Source organism: Neodiprion fabricii, chromosome 3, assembly GCF_021155785.1.
Source record: "Neodiprion fabricii isolate iyNeoFabr1 chromosome 3, iyNeoFabr1.1, whole genome shotgun sequence".
In the NCBI taxonomy this organism is placed as follows: domain Eukaryota; kingdom Metazoa; phylum Arthropoda; class Insecta; order Hymenoptera; family Diprionidae; genus Neodiprion; species Neodiprion fabricii.
In genome coordinates, this window is record NC_060241.1 from 18,077,561 (window position 1) to 18,098,230 (window position 20,670).

At 39.3% G+C, this 20,670-nt stretch overlaps 2 protein-coding genes across 3 annotated transcripts in view; both read right to left on the reverse strand.

Moving 5' to 3' along the window:
• LOC124178844 overlaps positions 1-14,631 on the reverse strand; it is a 49,336-nt gene extending 34,705 nt beyond the window's left edge. Inside the window, exon 1 of one of the 2 annotated variants that reach the window (XM_046562576.1) lies at positions 14,075-14,631. The gene's annotated coding sequence lies outside the window, so the exon portion shown is untranslated. Of the gene's footprint in view, positions 1-2,220; positions 2,232-14,074 lie in introns of those variants that run through there. The other variant, XM_046562577.1, reaches the window with a different exon arrangement.
• A 1,859-nt stretch (positions 14,632-16,490) lies between these two features.
• LOC124178845 (ubiquilin-1) lies at positions 16,491-20,667 on the reverse strand. Its single transcript, XM_046562578.1, has 7 exons — positions 20,500-20,667; positions 20,183-20,375; positions 19,330-19,618; positions 18,289-18,972; positions 17,991-18,120; positions 17,598-17,736; positions 16,491-17,452 (listed from the first exon to the last, which is right to left on the reverse strand). Exons 1-7 carry the CDS (start codon positions 20,599-20,601, stop codon positions 17,376-17,378), a joined length of 1,614 nt encoding a protein of 537 aa, XP_046418534.1. The 5' UTR covers positions 20,602-20,667; the 3' UTR covers positions 16,491-17,375.
• Between the last annotated feature and the right edge of the window lie 3 nt (positions 20,668-20,670).

Here is a 20,670-nt window from a genome sequence, read left to right on the forward strand (position 1 = left end):
CAGCAGCAGCCTCTCATAATATCGCGGGTATCGCCCTGTGGCGTGAACGTAACGTCTCCAGGGTTCATCGAGTTATTATAGACTTGGCGAGTTTGCGAGGGTGAAAAAATGACGGGGAAGATTGAGTTGCCTGCCAGCGGACAGCGTGCGCGTGGACGAAGAATCTGCTGAGAGAGTATTTTCGGGATTTAATTCGTGTCAATCCTAATCGGGTTTTATACCCGTTGAACGTATACACGTGTCTCTCGATTTGACATACATTCTTGAGTACCTGCACCGAAAAATGTCGAAATTAACGTATATTTTTTATTCAAACAGTCCGCGTGTAGTACTTAAACAGTATCTTGTATAGTGAAACACAACTGGATAAAAATTTCGTATTACTTTTTTTTTAATTAAAATTCAAACTGCGTACTCAAACATCGCTCAATACGAATGTTGAAATCGGCTTCTTCGTTGAAACTTCGGATGGAGAGAGGAATGAAAAAAGATGACGGTATATTCTCACCGCAGTTAATTAACAAGATGAATATCAAAGTCTCTTCCACCAAACGTTGCACCATGCACTGGTCGAGACCAGAACAAAAATATTATGTAATCTTTGAACATAACGCGTATCTAATGGCATAAGGTCGTAACCGCCAAAAATGGGATTTTAATGACAAAAAGGCGTAGAATTTTTTTTTTTTTTTTACACTATTTGGTACGCAAACGATCAAAACGTATAATTCAATCGAAATCAAGCGTTTGCAAATATAAAGGCAAAAGGTCATAAAGCAGATACGACCTTTTTCCATTAATAAGTACATGAATAGAAAAAGATCAAAATAGTAGGTCTTGCAACCATTTTTTTTGTTTCTGCAATCGGTCTAGAAACCATTGAAACGCCTAGATAAATCGATAACTGCAAAAAATTCAGACATCTTGCAAAAAACGATTTCGAGCATAAGAACAGAAGGTCGTAAGCGCCATTTTGTTTTGTTTTTTTTTTCTCTTCTGCAAACTCTCCAAAGACTAGCGGAACGCATAAACAATTGAAACTAACAAAGTTATACAGTAAGGATGTCGATTTTCTAAACTTTGATCATCCAAATCGTCAATTATCGGAATGATACGGAAAACAATAATAATTTTCGGCGGTACGACCTTAGGCAATTATCACAGTAGACCATTTTTTTCAATTTTTACTAGAACCAAAAGGTCGTACCTACTTTTGCTTTTAGTTAATAAATTCATACTCAAATCCAAAAGTGTAAAAAAAAAGTTTTTTGGCTGATACGATCTTATGGAATCAATCGACATAGGTTTTTACGGTTCAATCAGTAGTAGACGGTCGTACCTACCAGTGCATACAACTTTTTGATCTTGATTAAACTGTTATTCAATTTCAACGTTTCTGATCATATTTTCATGTTTTAAGTCCAGATACGATGGAATAAAAATGAACAGTCCTTCGTCTTTATCAAAAGACAAGATGAACCACTGAACAAAATAGTCAGCGATTTTATGAAGAAAGCTGAGAACCGTTCCTGTTGCTTTAAGGTACTTTCATCTATCATAAAACTATGGCAATGACATAAAATAACTTTGGATCGATTATGCATACATAACAACGTTACATCCATTGCTCTGTACTACAGCGCATGATTGTTTAATTCTTTCTAGGATTCTCAGTATTCTGACTGAGCGTTTTCCTTTCGACAAGCGGCCAGAATCTTCGACTAGCTAAGTAATACTTAATCGATACAAAGCTTCACTATATCCGTTCCACGAATGCTTGATCAAGCGACAATTCACCTCATCAAATAATACTGGACACTGACTGTCTCTGTATACCAAAAACAGAACTACACTAAGTCGTTTGGAACAGCCGAAAATCATTAGAGTATAATGGCACATATAAATTCTAGTAAGCCGTTAATGGGACAACAGAAGATCGGAGAGATGAGTTCCAAATCCTCGACAAAATGACCAGCGAAACGTTAGAAGATTGCATAAAACCATTTAAAACCATTACAGAAGAAATCGTTGAAATCGTTTAAACATCATGCATGTGAAATCACTTGGGTGGACACCCGCAGCAACGAAATGGGAGTGAATTGCCGGCAGGCAGTGTTACGTTAGTCAGTCGGATTGATTTCAGAACAAGTAAATAGAAACAAATACCGGATCGAGTGCAGCCTCGACCCTTCGCGTCGTTCCGCGGACTGTAATGGGCACCCTGAACTCCATTGCAGCAGGTAAGTAAGCACACCGCGCAGCAGCGTGGAATTTCATACCATACCATACCAAACCATACCATACCATACCATTCCTTTCCCATTCTCGTTGTATAATAATAACCCGACTGCAGAGCGAAGGGAGAGAGAAGAAGGGGCGCAGTGCAAACCCAAGTTTGCCTCTTGAATCTTTCCTCTTGCCTCCTCCTGCAACAGCAGTACTTCAACGGAGGTTCACCGCGACAGTCGGGACAACAAGAACGACTAGCTCAAGCTTAATTGGATCTAGCCGAGTGCCAACGGAGTTCCCATGCGCCCAGCCACTCTCGTCTCTCCTTTTTCCCTTCTCTCCGCTCCTCTTTATCTCACTCTCTCTCTCTCTCTCTCTCTTTCTCTCTTGGCACGGAAAGGGTTGGATAGGAATTAGTTAATAAGCCAGTCTCCGAATGGCTTCTTGGCCGCGCTACTGAGAAGTCTTATGTCGCGTATGTCTGTAGCATGAATCCGTTAATCCGATTTTCGAGCCTTGCATGGCGTGCGGTGTACGCGATTGTTGCACAATTTTTACGGTAACGGGGAACATAACAGAAAGACCTGCGGAGCTAGGTCAGGTCAGACTGACGACTTTCGTTTGGACATGCAACCCGGTCGATGGAATTATCTACTTTATTTGTATCTATGTGTGTAGACCGGATGCAGACTACAGGTCTCCAAGCTTCGAAGCACCTGCTGTCCACCTGGTCACCGGCTCTTGAACTTGTAGAGGTAAATTCTCTTCGCTCCTTCTGTCTAAAGGGGGTTCCTACACTGAGAAAAATTTAGTAAAACAGGTATCATTAAAAAAAGTGTTCGTATATTGTTGGAATTGCGAAAAACGAGGTACGCGTAAACATTTTGCGCTATCGTCGATTCTTTTTTGGTAAATGCAGAGCAAAATCAGTTTGTGAGGTTTACTCGACTTTTTTAGTTGAACAAGGCTTTAACGTCAACTTATCGTTGCACAAGCATTAAATTTTCGCCACAGTTGCAAAAAAATATAGTAACAGTGATCGTAATGAGAAAGAATAGTAACGGTTACTAGACTTTCTGATAACAGCTAGAAAACTAATTTTCGTTTCGTACCTAGAACTATATTTTTCGATCGTGGTAAACAATGAAAATAGTTAAGGACTGAGCGGTAACTGGAACTAAAAATTTCTCTCCGTGTAAATCTCGAAAATAATTTTTCATCGATTTTTGGTTTTCCACATATTATTGTAGTCGGGTCCATTATCTTTATTTTGATTAGTCGTCGAAGCCGAACTTCCCAAAGCTAAAGAAGTTATCAGGAGAAATTTCGAGCCCACTTTCAAGCGTATTTAGTGCCTTTACTTCAAATGTCAAGTGCAAAAAGTGTACCTCTGACATACGTCTCGAAGAAAGTGCTGTGCAAGGTTTGGGTTTTAAACTGAACGTTGTATGCGATGATTGTGAGCGGAAATTGATAGCTTCTAACCCTTTGGTGGTATCCCGTTACGAAGTGAATTCCCGAAGTGTACTTGCCATGAAATTGTTAGGAGTAGGCTATCTAGGTCAGTGTTTTTCAACCTAATTCTTAGGTCCTAGGTCTTACACTGCAATAAAAATACAACATTTTCAGTGAGAAGGCGGTGTCTGTTTATTTTTTAACAATTTGTCGAATCGTGGTTATATTTTTAAAACGTACGTAATTGAATCGTTTTCTAATTGGAGCCTATCTCTGTTCTCAGTTTTTATACTGACCATTGAAAATTAAGTACGTCGTTCTTGAAGCTAACTAAATTTAAAGCTCGTTTTCTTGAAACCAAATTTTTGATAACGGTAACTATGATTCCATCAAAACCGTTCATCCGATCACCTTGAAATTTATGTACGACTTTCATATGATTATGGACTAATGTCCTATAGAACGGATTTAGTATCCGTCTATCCATTCGATATATACAGCTGAACACACTGCTGAAGATTCAAAAATATGACTTACCAATACAAAAAATTCATAACTCTACTAAATTTCACTTAGCCTTTAAAGTGATCTTTGGTTTTTGTTTTTCAAACACTCCGTATAGCTGAAATCATGGTTACCGTTTTCAACGGTGCTTTTTGCACACCGTGACTTCAGTGGCCGTAACAGCCATAATTTTCGATTTACGAAATAATTTATATTTTTTCAAATTAAAACTAAAATTGCATACTTCTAAACTCGATTTGCTCAATTTTTTTCTGCCCTTACTTCCGAACCCGTAGAATTTTGGAAATCGTTAACGTTATACAACGCTCTTATAAAGATGAAGCACTTCTAGACCTTCGATACTTTATATTCGAAACTAGTATACAATATTATGACGCTGAAAACTAGCAGGTCAAATCCAGCAGGTAACATTCAGCAGGTAATACGTCTGGAAGGCTTTCCCGGAATGAGCAAATGATAAACTCTCAAGGAACGTATTCGAAAGAATTCCCTGAATAACCCTGCCAAGTTTCATCGTTTGGTCACTCCCTGGAACCTTTCCGCCTTTATTACCTCCTATTTTCACCGTCATTACAATATTCTAACTCATAGAAAAGTTTAGAATACATAATAAAAACAATACACGTTGTGCATAATCTCGAGTGAATGCGATTGACTTCAAGTGACGTCAACTAATACTCTCTTGAAAATACTTCACGCCAACTATAAACACACCTGAATTCAAGTGTTGTTGACCCCTCGGTGAAATGCAGCTTAAATGTCGTTACACTTTCTACGTTCAAGCCCGGTACTCAACTATGCAATTTGCCGTTAATAAGATTCGTTGGTTAAAGCAATCGAACAATCGGAATAAAAGACTCTGAAATATATTACACAGTGGTACCGAACTTAAATCTGGTACTTGAATCCAAGTTTCAAAGAAAATGTTTATCCCTTTCCGGTACTCAACTATGCAATTTACCAACAATAAGATTCGTTGGTTCAAGCAATCGAACAAGACTCTGAAATATATTACATAGTTGTACTAAACTTAAATCTGGTACTTGCATCCAAGTTTCAGAGAAAATGTTTTTCCCCTTCCCATATTCTCTACTACAATTATATCTTCTACTATTCACCGAATGAAATATCCTATACTTTCCAAACACAGATTCAAACTTCTCCTCGAACACCATGTCTCTTTTATCCAGTTTCGTCAAGTCTCCGCAATGGAATACAACCCCATTGTGTACTTCAAGGTGGTGAAAGCAAGGGTTCCTCCCCAGCTGTCACTACATGGCCGAAGGTTGGTGAGTATAACGTCGCTCTACGTGGGCAAGAACTCAAGGAACGCAAGGTCGTTAGATAACAGTTGCGAGATACAGTTGGCCCGCATGCCTGACGTGCAACCAGTTCATCCGAAGGTTCGTTTCTTTCCATGAACGCCGGCGGTAGGTAAGATCTGCCTCCGAGCACCGAATGGTGCAGCCATTATACGACTCGGAGCACCACTGTAAAATCGGAGAATTACGTTCCCGGGTATTCGCGAGTAAAAAAGAAATTACCCAATTACTTCCGGCTCGAGTATTGCAGTCGCAGGTAATAAACGACGAAACACCAAGTATCCCGAAAAGTAATAAAAATGTAGATATATTGATCCGGTAGGAGAATTATTTTTTTCTAACGAATATGATAAGACATCAGTTTTACGTTTGTTTAAAACAATACTACGTAAAGTTGAAGCTCCGACAATGATTAAATGATTGGGAAAAATGTTATTTCTCCTGTCTAATAATTAAGCGAAGGACATATCAGGGCTGGTATCAGTCGAGTCGTCTTAGAAATGTGAGAGAAGTTACTTTCGGAACTAAAAAAATTACTCAAACGTTACCGATTGGAATTAATTATTGCGCAGTAATTACACGAAAAGTGCTGCAACAGTGTTATTTATCTCGTCAGAAATACCATATTTTCAATTATATCGCCGTATAGAGGTTTTTCTTAATTTTTTTCCACATTATAAAAATTGATATCACTGTACAAGATATTTAGTAAATCCATTACAAGTGAACAATAACTCTGAACTTTATGAACTTATTGTTCTTCCGGGACAAACATTTCAACGATGTGATTACGGTTGATTTTCCGTAATCAAACCGAAGTTGATTTTTTCGCTAAAAAAAAACAATCAAAATCTTCTCTAGTGAATATTGCGTGAGAAAAAAATTGTGCAACCAAATATTTTATGCCCGAAACTGAATTACGATCGAAAAACTGAATTAAGATACCATTTCTTGAAAAAATTGAAAAAAAAGTGACTAATAGTGAGAAAAGTGTCCCACTACTGGCTCATAAATTTTCACGAGAGTGAAATTAGCAACGTTACGGTAACGAAACATTGGGGAAAAAAATCACTATGTTTTTATTTCTGCAATGACTTTGAAGAAACCAATATTTCGAAGTATGATAGTATGTTTTGTTTTATTGCCATTTTCTAAGTTTCAAACAATCCTAAAATTGCGAAGTAACGGTTTTCCCTCAGCATAAATCGTTACGATAACGTTACTAACTTGAACAAAATACATTTTCATATTATCTGCCGAGGTTCTCCAGTGATTATCCAACCGCAAAAAATTCCCTACTACCGTAATTATGAAATTACACTCGCGTCCGTCTCTTCAAGCCAGTTCGAGTGATACTCCAAGCTTTGGGTGTAAGGTAGGTACGAAGGTACAGGTGTACCTCAACAGCTCATGCCGCGACTATCCCGTGGCTTCGTCCGAAGGAGTATATATCTATAAACTGTGAGTATCGGAGGACTTGAGTCGCCCGGGGTTGTTGGGGGCCCCCGGGGCCCGGGGCAAGGTGCAATGTGCGCGGCAAGACGCTTTGGGCCCATCTGAATTCATCCCGTTGACCAGCAGGTGCCTTCCTTAACGTCGGCCTACCTGCATCAGCCCGACTGCGTCAGACTACTCCGTCTTGTTTTACAGCGGCAGCCGCACGAGCAGCAAAGAAGAGAAAGAGAAAAAGAGAAAGAGGAACCACCACCGAAGCTGACAACGAGATGTGAATTCTGTAACGCACAGAGGGAAAGGAATTCTCCAACCAGCAAAATAGATTCGTTGGAATCCATTCACGTCAATCCGGTATCCCTTATTTTTTCCAAATGCGATGACTTTGATTCAACAATTTCGACTTGGTCAGCTTGTCAAAATCTAGCCAACAAAAAATTTACATGGATTGAATATCATACTTTGTTGATTTAACTGGGTCTTGTTCGGCGTAACTGGTTGAATCAGTTCCACTAATTTGTTTACGAGGTAAAAGAAACACCACATGCTTTGAAACAAGTAAGAATATATTCATCGTAAGCATCGGCATACTAGTACCATAAACTGCCACTAGGCGGTGAACTTTCTCGTTACGGAAATGGCGTCAGAGATAGTTATAACACCGGGTGATCAGTTGTGAGGTCAGATACGGTTAACGTAAGTTAGATTTGTCGTTAGTCCTAATAAACGAAAAAAGTATAGAACCAAGTTTCGGGGCGTCGAAATTGATGTTGACGGTATATAAACAAAAACTAAACAAGTTTTCGGGGCTTGCTCGTTAAACATCGGGTGAATGCGGAAAAGTTTTTGAGTCAACAGAATTATGAATGACATGATTCGTAGAATACGTTTAGTGCGCTTAAATAACTCTAATGTTCAGTAAGTACAAAAAATTCTGGTAACGACGAATTTCATTACCTGTTTCAACCAATGAACTCTTGACTCAACAAAACACATGTATTAAAACAAGTTGAATTTTATTTTGATACAAAAATTTTATATTTTTTAAACAAAACGATTACAGTGCGTTCAAACGAATTTTTAGTCATTCCAATCACACATTTTCTAGATACAAAATTCACATTCTTGCAAGGAACTCACTCACGCCGCGTTATCTTGAATAAATTGACAGCCTGCATGATCAATTCAAGGGCTTGATTCAGTTCTATAGTAATTTGTCACACGTGTTTTTTCCAACAAAAGTATTTCGTTGAATTAAGTAAGTATTGTGTTGGTCGCATTTGACTATAGCATTTAGTCGATTCAAACGAATATCACTTGAGTTAAATAATCCTTTCCCTGCGTGAAACAATTTTTATCGAGATTGTTATTGTAGAGTCTGAAGAAAATAAAAATTAAAAATTCCCTTTTACTCTTAATGTATTTTTCATTGAATCGATCCAAAATGTGATATAGAAGAAAAAAACGGCCTCATTATTCACACCTCCGGAAGAAACTAGATTCTTTCAAACATCATGGGCGTAACTGTTAATGGATTGAAATAGATTTTTTCACTATTTTATTTGGTACGCGAAAAGATCCAATTCTTTGAGAGCAAAGTTAGGTGCTTAAAATTATTTCTCTCATCATGCCCAAGTGCTCGTATAACACAAAAGTATTTAATTAATTGTATAGCCTGCAGATCAACGATCGTAACTCAGATGACCATCGACATACGTTTTTATCACATATACGCCAATGCGGTATAAAAATAAGTAGAAAAATTTTTGCGGTTCCCAACGGTGAGAATTCAATCGGGTTCCCGCGGTTAATCGCTTGGTCAATCAAGACTCATACACGTATAATATACGCGCGATATAAATTGTATGAATATTAAATGGATTTGTCATATGTATATAATATAATAACGAACCAGAGAAAAACACTGTAATCATTTTTATCCACAGCGATGATGGCAATAGCAAAAAAAAACGGAAATGATGTAGGTAAATTATCGACAATGATATCAATGATGATGATGATGATGATGATGATGATAACTGCCACCGGCCATGCACATAGGTACGTATATAGAGTTGACCGCGACTACAAGACTTGTAACTGTAGCAACTCGATGTCGTCTTGTGTTTCCGTCCAAGTACCCGTATACATAACGTAGAAAAAGAAAATACGCGGGGCAGCTTAGCCGTTGCAGTGGTAGAGGCAGCAACAGAAGAAGAAGAAGAAGAAGAAGAAGAAGAAGAAGAAGAAGAAGAAGAAGGGGAGGGTGCGAAGTGGTGTAAGCCAATAATCGGGGGAGGCAAAAGTCGAAGACAAGGGCAAGGCTGCGCATTCCTGCGTCTCGAATGACTTGGGAATTGAGGATGGGATATATGTTGATCCAACGAAGAGTTTCGCACGGTGACTTCGTATAAGGACGCCTGACAGACGAGTATTCGCAGTCTATCGTTGCGAAACAGAAAGTAGCTATCAAAAGCTGTGAATGAAATATTGATAAAAAGTGACATGTGGTTGAGACAAGATTATAATTCATAAGCTTTTGGGGTCGTTGATTACGAATCTGAAATCAGATTTTGAAAATTCAGTATGCCGAATCCAATCAGCTACCCCGAAAACTCTTGAATACAGTTTTTCTTACCGTATTCGATGAAATTTGAAATTTTTCTACGGCATATTCGAGCCAACATTTTGAAACTTTTTAAATTTGATTTCAGATCTGTAATCAGCGACGCCGAAAAACCGTGGAATACTATCTTGTTATAAAAGTTGACTCGGTACAATAAAGTGTGACTATCCGTATTTCGTTGCAAAGTAAATTCTCTATGAATCGGTTTATAAATGAAGTTTTTTCATTGGTTCCTCAGTAATTGATTATAACAAAATTTTTATAGGACTTGTGCAGAATCTTTAAAAATTATAATTAACGAAATTTTTCTTTATTACAAAACATTAACGTCATTAAAAATTGATTTCAATTAATCTTTAGATAATCGATTAAATCACAGAATAAAATTAAACCCGGACCCGTCAGGTAACTCGATAAACCAATTGAAAAAGTAACGCGGTATCTTTCTTTACGGTTTAGTAACAAGTAAACAGGTATAATTCAATTCTTTTTTCCATATCACGGAGAGACTTTTTCACCAATAAATCAACTCAATGAAATTCATTTATACTCTTACACCCCGAAACTAACACGTTTTATTTCTCCGTCTTTTCCAAGGCGAGCGTAAGTTTCAAGTTTGCAAACCTCGAAGCCAACGAGGAGAGCACATGGCTCACGAAAAGATATTATTTGCTGCTTCTCATCCTGCAAACGGAGGAGCTGCGCAATAAAACCAAGATCGCCAGACGTGTGGAGTTTCGCTTTGTGCGCTATTTTCAGACTGCTTAATGTAGTAACTACAGTAACTACGTACAAAGAAGGAATTTCCGAGTGAATCGCGAGGAGTTTTCTGGTTATAATATCGAGGTTAATATCGCGTGAGTTCTTTCGTTTGCCTTCCGCTAGTTTTTAACCGTTGAAGAGAGAAACAAAAAAAAAAAAACAACAAATTAACCTAGCAGCTCCTGGTAACAGATAAAAAAGCGATTATAGTAATGACCGGATTAAGCTGAGTGATTACTTTAAACACAATAACTGTTGAGAAAAGGCGATTGTATAAATGAACGAATTAATCCAAAGGAAGAACGCCTTTAATATATATATATATATATATATATGTATACTCGATTAGCATAATCGCGCTTCTACGGATATTCGAATTTCGTATAACGCTATCAGGGCATTGAAATAAGATTTCAATTTAGATTTCACGAGAATGTTTTCCACGTACGCAGGTTTACCAGAAAATCATTGTATAATTCATCCTTATAATATACTTATACATTAGGGTGTTTGAGAAAAAAATAATTTACTATTTTCCACCAAGGCATCCCCTCAAAAGTTTGTTTAGGTTAAAAGAAAGATTCAGTGAAAAGATGAGCGTTCCACGTTATACGGAACATCTCATTTTATTTTTCACTTTTTTCACATTTTCGTAAATTTGAGAACAAACACGTTGCAGCACTTGAACAATTACTATTTCTTTCCTGACATATATGTATATTCAACCCATAGATCACGATATCCGTAACACAACAATATATCAACCGAGAATTTCATTCCCCTGAGTTAAAAGTTCATGTATTAAATCATAACTATTTTATGAGATTGAATTGACAGTTTAAAAAAATTCGACAGATACGCTTCTCAAACATCAACTGGAAATTTAACGTTACAAGCGTAGGTCATGTTTGTGATGTAAATTGACATTATGATTGATGTAAGCAATGGAAAAATATATTTATCCGAAATTGTTCATCAATTCGGAATGATGTAAAAAAGTCAAAAATCAACCGAGCGCAATCTCTCACATAACGTAAAACGCTCATCTTTCAACAGAATCTTTCTTTCAACCTAGACAAACTTTTTAGTGTCTGCCATGATCGAAAATCGCAAATTTTTTTCCCCCTGAAACACCCTGACATATGTCATATACATACAAAGTTTTTCGACATTTTTTTTTCTTCCTTCAAAGTGACATTCGACCAGTTTCTCGTATGAAAACCGAAGAAACTGTAATGAGCGATATTTTCCCGCCAAAAGTTGAAGTTTACATATGATTTATTTTTCTTCCTTTCAATTCGCGAAAACATCATCCAAATTAACAGTTTTTATGATTTTACGATTCGGGCGCGAACAGTGCCAATGACTGTAATCATATTTCACCGGTGTGGATTTTAGCACTTCACACCATACGGACGACGACGACGACGGTCTGGCAACGCTGCGCTTTTCACCTTTTAACAACATCTCCGTCTCGTGACGGATGTTGCACAGTACATATTCTTGGTGTGTACTGTTCATAGTGTTTGCACTATTGTACGTATCCATCGTAGAACCGGGTCAGGCTGTAAAACAGCTGTTTCAGTTACCGCCTCTCGCCATTTGTATTTGCACGTGCTGGCAATAAGAAGAGTCGCTGTTATTATGATACTTATAAAACAAGTATTAATGAAGTGAATATTTCCTCGGTGGATAAATTGATTTCAACTAAAGAAAGAGCCCTCTGTTCGAATAGTAATTAAAACCGATAACATATAATTACGATATCGATGTGATACTAAATATTTATAGATTTTTACACTTGTTTTTTTTTTTATCAGAGTACAATTGCTTGGTATGAAATGGAGTTGGGGAGGGTAAAATTTTTTTAGAAGAATGACGAGTCGCTTGAATTCGGAATGAAAAGGAGAGAAAAAGAGAGAGTGTTTCAATGCCCATTTCTATTGTAGGTACACATAATCCCAAATTCGTACGTTGGAATGCTACGCCTATTGCTCTCGTGTGGAGTATACACCCATCTACCCACATTGTATCTATACCAGCTACTATTTTACTACGACAGAGAACCGCGAGTCCGGTCGTAGAATATAATTCGACGTGTATATAATACGTTATGCGTATGTAGACGATCAGAGTTGCCCGTGGGTATAAGATTCTTTTTTTAAACTGGTCTTTCAGCTGCCTAGTTATATATACACAACACGCACGTGTGTACACACATAACTATATATCATGTATATGCCTATATAACTACATACATATATGTATATATAATATATATATACACACACGCGTTACGTCGTAAACGAGATGCGGGGAAACCGTCGGCTTCGTCACAGTTATACGCGCGCGTATATAATTATTTTTTCTCTCTTTCGCCGCCTGATTTTATTTAACACCGCGTGCAACGATATTTCGGTAATCGTTTTGATAACTCATAACGTGAAACGTGACAAATCAGAATCGTCTGCTTTTGCGAGAAATTCGAAACGTAAATAAACGGATATCGGTTAACCGTCGTTGACCAAGAAACGAAACGGGGGTGGTAAATAAATCATATAAATTTTCTAATGATTATTATAATAAAAATTATAACTCCATATAAAGCTTTCTTTTTTCACGAAATTAGTCGAGAAAACAGTCTGAAAACTGTGATATTTCTCGATTTATCCCCTATTCAAATAATCATTCATCATCATCATCCCCTCGACACTGTCATCGTCGTGAAAGGAATTCCCCGCATTCACGTGGTATAAAATTTGTTATAACGTTAACGTAACTAACAATAAGCATCGGGAGAAAATCATTGCATATTTTTCAACTTCAAAATGACTTTGAGGAAGAATCCAAAGTTTCGAGAACCCAAGTTTTGGTTCCCCCAATTGTTCCGAGTTCTGATTATAAATCAGACATCGATGACAAGAGCATACAGCGTCGAGTCAACTATCTCGTGTTTTATGATAGATTACCAAGTTTAATCCACTCCTCGACACCTTGATACAGGTACGTTCTAGCATAATTTCGGTCAATCTTAACGTTCGGTGCAATAATGTTTCGTGAAAACCGAATCGTTGCACCACCAACCGTCGCGAGCTTCGGCCTGGTCGGAATTCGTTGTTTGACATACAGAAGCGGGATGCCGTAGCGGGTCAAGGACACAGCCAGCGAGCCTCGCAGCCGCCGCGCTGACTCCTTTCGCGCACAGCTTCTCAGTTCTCAGCGAGGCTTTTCGCGTGGCCGCAAAGGGATGTTTCGGGCCGCAGGGTCGTCTCCGATTATAGAAACGTGGAATTTAACGAGCGTGCACGCGGCACGGGACACGTGAACGAGGAACGAATCAATCTCCGTCTCGGGTCACGACTCGGGTCTTCTCGCTGGCCGGTCCGCCGCTCTCGAGACTTGAGGAACGCGTCCGCCGTGAGAGCATAACTGGTACTGCAGGCAAACGGACGTGAAACAGAAGAGAATCGTCGGCGCGCCTTGGCGCTCGATCTGTGGCTAGGAGCTAGCCACGAGCGTAAATATGCGTATGCAAATTAGGCGTACACAACATCTCGCGTGTGTCGACCTGCGACGACTATCGAGGATAATTGCGGGGAGTTATTTTCGTTCCCTTTAGCGTGTGCGTGTGTGTGCGTGGAGCGATTGTGTGAGTGAAAATTGGGGAAGTGAGAGAACGAACTGCAGGCATTCGTTGACTAACCTCGTGCTACATTCCGTTGGTTTCCAGAGGTTCCGATCTCGAGTGGGCGGCAGAGACAGTGGTGGTGGTCAGTTTCGAGCTCCGGCGGGTATTGTTTTGCCCGTGGGTTAATATATTATCCCTCGCAACACCGACGCGATGCCGCGTCAACACGGAAGAATCCTCCAGCTCGGCGTGTCACAACCGTCGACGTATATTCCCTTGGTCACAACCTCACCCTCGCACATTATTAAAGTGCAATTCGACGCGCGTGTGTTAAACTCGGAGATGAGATGCGACCCAACGGAACTCGGATATTCTCCCGATAGTAGTCAACACCGACGCTGGTTAACCGCGTCTTTTCTCCCTGCCCTGTCAGCTCGCTCCTCGCCGCTAAACGGTCCTGATTCCGGAACCTTAACGCGACGCTGTCCGTCGCATCGGTCGGCGGATTATCGTCGGGATTTAAACACGATTCTAAAACCGATTTCGAGCCACGGGGACACCGAGTCAGGTACGCAGACGCAACGAAGATCAACTACGACTGCCCGACTGGCGGCAACTGCGGTAACGCGGCACTCGCGAGGAACGACTGGAGGCGCTGCGGCACCGCCCGACCTCTCATTGGTCCTTTTTCGATCCTCCAACGGTCGCCGCGCGATCAGCGATCTTCAACGGTTTCGCCCCTGGCGCACCGCTACCGTCGTTACTCGATCGGTATTTCCATTGACTTGATTCACCGATCTCTGTAGATCGGTGACTTGATTGTACGTCAAGACGAGAAGGGAAGGGCAGCCGTCGGTCGGCTGTGTTTTGTTGCTCGTAATTTATCGCCGCCTGTATTCACAGCCAAGGATAGACCTCTGTAGGGAAATATAACACACGTTATCAGAGTTTCATTCAGGCTTCCATCGATTCTATCTTTATTCTGTCGAAATCCTTCGCTTCGTTCAGGCGTCAATTATCGATGACATTTCAGAGTAGCGTTAGATCACTGTTGATTTGAAGTGCGACACAAAAATATTGGCAAACTTCACGCCGAAGCGAAACGATTAATGTGACCATTCTTCGATCTTGGTTGAAATTAATGAAAATAATTTAGAATGAAGTAATGAATTTTTCAATGATTCGTAGTACGGTTTGTCCATTCTGGTTAGTCGTACCCTTCGCCAGGGTTTTAAGTAATTGGCAATTCTTAATATCATTCTGTTGAGATTATTGCATTAGACACTGGAACACTAGTAATCAATAGCAAATCAAATGTTTTTAGATGCTAATTTAGTTTTTATATATCAATCAAAATCAATGACTTTACTTTTTGTACGTCAAAGAAAAACAAGACACAGTCATTACTGATCTTATATCATTTATCACAATGCAGTGACCGATGCCATGATGAGATGAGATAGACTGTGCTGCTACAGTATTCACATTACCGCAATGATCGCAAGAGTAGTAATTTTCCGATGGATTTGCAGTCATCGATCAAAAAGTCATTCGAAAAAAAATACCACAGTCATATTGAACATGGGAACATGCTTCGGCACTGGCGTGTTCCTTTACGAACGTAAATGTTACAGTATGTAGAAAGAATCAGCCTTGCATAATCGACGAGCATAAAATACCAGTTGTAACGAATCCAATAAAAATTAAACTTTTGTGACTTGTGGTTAGAAATGCAGCCGTCATATCACAAACTTTGAAAAAAAATGTCTTCTAGAATTTTCAATGGGACTGCAAAAATTCTGTTTATGTTATCAATTATCGAATGTTCTCAAATCCAGCTTCCAAATTCTCAGCTGCGTTCGAGCTTCACTGCGAAAAAGTTTCATCCCGTTAATTCCATTGAGAATCTAGATTGTGTAAGAGCGTAACGGTCAAGTAAAACTAAATCCTGTAACGGAAATCCCGTAGAATCTAATTCCAGAGACTAAATGTTTTTGCTAAATTTTTATACGAGACTTGAAAAGTGCTATTCGTATCAAACCCATGCTAAAATAATGCACAATAAATATCAAAATGAGGTGAAAATAAACAGCAGTTTGAACTAAAAAAAAAACGGAATAACCATCTTGAATAATTCTGTATCAATAACGCACACACGGATGAGGAAACAAATATTCGTTAGCTTTGGTATTTCACAAGGATATAATTGGCAGTTTTATATCAATAAAATAAAACAAATTTATCAATTCAAAATTTCAACAATTTCGGATTGAGAACATTCGTCCGGAGAAAATCAGTTATTTGCAATGTTTCAATTCGAAATCTATAAAATGTTGACTTGATCAATTCGTTCAGTCTGCACTTTCATTGATAATGAAAGGCTATCCCTCTTCATTGCAGAGTTGAGGAGGGAAAATTGGAATAGATAGTTGAGATTAAATAATTTATCGATCCTATTATTACTATCAATATTATATGATCACTGTTATCATCATTATTATTATTATTATTAATCAACCACATTTTTATTTCATATATAATAGCTTTTACAGAATGTCTCACTTGAGTGAGCCAGACTAATAAACACCTATACGATAAATGTGTACGCATATTCATTCGGTAGTAATATGTCAATCATGGGAGGTAAAATGATCATATTTTTCGTCTTTTTGGTTTTTTTTTCCTTTTGATAATGATAATTTACAACTTTCACCTTTTCAACTTAAAAACTAGCTGATAATTAGGTTTCACTTGAATGCATCCACTTTTCATACAAAGCGGAATAATTTGTAAATGGCTTTTTCAATGCGAACACGTGTTGTCTATTTTCAGGCCTATTACATAGGTCCTTTATATCTTCATCCAACAATGACTTTGCTACAAATCTATGAATTTGTAATTGAGAAAACACAATGCCTAATGCCTTTCGTATGCTACAATTAGACAAATCGAACAGCTCATATTATTATAATAATGTAATAATATATAATATAATATTTCTAAATCATTGTAAATAATTTTGCACTGAAAAAATATATTGTTACAATTATATAGCTTTTATAGCACATCAAATAATACACGAACGAGAAAATAAGACGACAAGAATCGATCCAAACCTAATGTCGTCGTCGCGCGGAACTTGTTCCAAATGGCCACATATTTGGTAAACCACATCGAACGGGCACCGATCCGACATTAAAATAATAAAAATGCACATCAAATGAGTCATTAGAGCGTGTATTATCCTGCTAAGAGTCAGGACTGAGGGTTCATAATTTTTCTTGTCGAAATTGCCGGGTGTCTGCCTGCGATCAAACAGGTGTAAAGAAGGTAAACTAGGTATCATAATGGAAATGTTCAGGTTACAGATTGGTGGTTAGCTCATGGACAGTTGTCCGTTTGCCAGTAGTCTCTCAACAGCTGCGTTTATGTCTCCAAATGTTGCGATTAGCGCTGAAATCAAATAATTAATATTTAAACTACATTCAAAAGCGCTGCAATGATACCCGAATCATCTACTCTTTTTTTCAATCTTCCAAGTTACACATGGTCAAATCTGATTTGAAACTATAAGTACGTATTCTGTCGAGTTAATTACCTTGAAGGTTGGCGTCCCTGTTTACAAAACCCATTGCAGTAAGTTGCTCGAGCTGTGCTCTATATCGTTCTTCAGGAGGGGGAAGCTGCTGACCTCCAGCAACTCCATCCGCACCTTGATTTAGCGCCATTGATGATACCTATTTAAATTATACCACAGTTGGTTGTTAGGGCTTAATTGACTACATCTATAATGTATCCATACGCCATTGGGAACGAGTCGATTTCATTTCCATACTGTGTAACCTAACTGAATAAAGTCAATGCTTTTGCAAGGCGAAGAAAACGCTTGATATGTTTGTATAAGTGCGTATGCATGGTTGATTTGCAAGATTATACATAACGGACCGTATAGATTTTGTATACTGAGTAAAGAAAATGTGTTCACAATTACCATACGAGCCATGAATTGGGAAAATGCTGCGCCCTGTTGATCAGCGTCTGTTTGCGGACCTGTAGTCGGGGTTTGTTCTGTGGCACCAGACGTAGGAGTGGTGGGTACCGGTGGAACACTTAGACCCATGCTATGAGGACAATAAACAATACATTGCACGTCTTTAAATGGAAATTTGGAAAAATATTGATAACTCAGGGTTGTCATAAGTTATAGTTCTGAGAATTCAATCTTTTGACAATTTCAAATTTAGCAACATGTTAGGCTTACAGCAACCCTGTATGGACAAGACACTCACTTGTCTACAAGTTCAGGGGCGACAGTACGAAGTTGTTCCATGCCCTGTTGTATTTGTCGAATAGCAGCGAGGGCTTCTGGATTACCAACAACACTCTGAATGTGGGGGTTTTGCATCTGTCGCAAAAAGGCTGGCATCATAGCTCGCATCTGCTCCTGCATTTGAGGATTCCTTCGAAACAGTGGATTCGCCGATATCATTCTGGAGGCCATGGCGGGATCTGCACTCATTGCCTCGAGCATGGCACGAGTGTATGGTGCATTCAACATGTTTTGCATCAACTGCGGATTCTCCATCATCTGTGCGGTCAAACTCTGCATTCCAGGTGAACCCAAAATGCCTTCTCTCATGGGATTTGGATTAGTCCCCTGCCCTGGCCCCTGTCCCTGTTCTTGACCCACTGGTGCCGTTTGACCCTGACTCCAAGGGTTTGGCAAGGGGTCACGATTCTCCTGCCCCTGCTGAGGATTTGCTGCATCAATGGGTTGACTGGATTCGACTAGAGCCGCAAATGGATTGCGTTCATTGGCTGCGGCAGCGAGCATGGGCTCCTGAATGTCTCTATACATTCGTCGTAATGCGCTGTAACCACCAGGGATACTTTCCAGGTTGGAGAGTGCTCGATCGTGAGAGCGCATCAGCTCTTGTAGCATTGACGGATTTCGCGCCAATTCCATGGTTTGTCTGAGAAATATGATATGAGTACAAAACTGGTAGATGGCAAAATATCTTGGAATAATGAAAGAAAACTAAGATCTTGTTTAAGTGATTAGCTGCAAAGTCACAACATGATTCATATACATCTTCACTGATTTTCGATACCAAAAAGTGTCAAAATACCACTTGATTAGAAAAGATTACATTCGGAAATTATTGGTATCACATAAACTCATTGACTTTAAAGTATGGAACAAAATACATATAATACAAGAAAACTTATTGTGCATCACAATTGAACCAGAGTGGGATCGAAAAGGAGCTGAAAGCATCATTTACCTCTTGCCAATGATGGCAATTTATAAAACCATGTAAACAACTTACCTTAAAAGTTCTGGGTTATTGAGCATGTGGCTTATCTCCGGGTTGCGCTGCATTAATTCTTGCATTTGAGGATTAGATGTGACCAAGTTTCGCATGTTTTCAGGATCGTTCATCAAGCTTTGCACCAACGGATTGTCAAGTACCTGCCGCATCATATCAGGACTAGACAACAATTCACGCTGCATGCGTTGCTGCAATTCCATAAAATTGCCCGAGCCCAATCCAAGGCTTTCAAGGCCAGGAAGTCCCCCAAGACCTCCTAGGCCAAAGGGGCTGGCGTTAACGTCGGCTGGAAAGCAGAAACACCATCACTAAAAAAAATTACACTGGCACAAGCTTATGGTACGTGAGAGGACTATGAGAACAAAAAAAAATAGAAACAGAGAAAGGGACGAAAAGGAAGATGAATTAGAAATTATAGTGGAAGAAATGAGAAGATCTCAAATTAGAAAACTGGTGCTGGTGTTTCATCAGCTGTTCAGGAAACATATTTGAATATTTGGTGAATATTTGCATTACGGCAATCTCTTTTAGATAAGAAAGCTTAATTTAGCTGAAAATAGGTCAAAAGATGATTTAAACTGGATTGTTTTGTATGTTGATTTGCACACAACGCCAACTCCGTGGGTGTGGAAAGGAAATTCTGCGATAACAGCTGACAGCTACACGTCTGTGGTTGATAACTCATGGCACAAGATTACTAGCAGTTTATGGGGACACATGCACCGTGGGTGACAAGTCTGTCAACCAGGAATGAATGATGAGGATAAATTAGGTATATGGAACTTAATGGATTCCACACCCTGAGTTGATCTCTACTCATGATTGACAGCGACGCACGCGAGTTGCTTACCGGGGGGCCGGGGTGGCGGAGCTTCCGTCTGGGTGGCGGGTGCCCGGGGAGCCTTGATGACCAAGTGGACGGTCAAACCATCCTTGACGTTGTGTGTGGCAAGTGTCTCGTGGTCCTTCATGATTTTCCCGGCAAATATAAGGCAGATCTGATCGGGCTGGGCATTGAATTTCTTGGAAACCGCATCTTTGAACTGCATATCACCATCGTTCGGGAATATATATTATGAATTAGCGAAGCAAAATCATCGTGCGAGTAAACTAGTCGGACAACGGTCGCGAGGTTCGCAAGCTACGCTGCACGTGACCAACACTTACGTCTTTGATTGATGCATTTTCTTCTATTTCCACGCTCTGTTTCTCCTTTGGCGTTTTAATATTAATTGTAATTTTCTTCTGACTCTCCTGGCTTTCTGCCATCTTTGAGTGGTAGATGACTCGTTACTTTGGGATGCTTTCGATTTTCGCACGTAGGGAAAAGGACCGGGT

Excerpts from the sequence above, each read along its gene's own strand:
- LOC124178845 (XM_046562578.1), bottom strand. The coding sequence starts at position 20,601 with ATGGCAGAAAGCCAGGAGAGTCAGAAGAAAATTACAATTAATATTAAA. Across the intron at positions 18,973-19,329 it reads AATAACCCAGAACTTTTAAG|ACAAACCATGGAATTGGCGC; the intron begins GTAAGTTGTTTA and ends CATATTTCTCAG. Across the intron at positions 17,737-17,990 it reads CCCAATTCATGGCTCGTATG|GTATCATCAATGGCGCTAAA; the intron begins GTAATTGTGAAC and ends TAATTTAAATAG.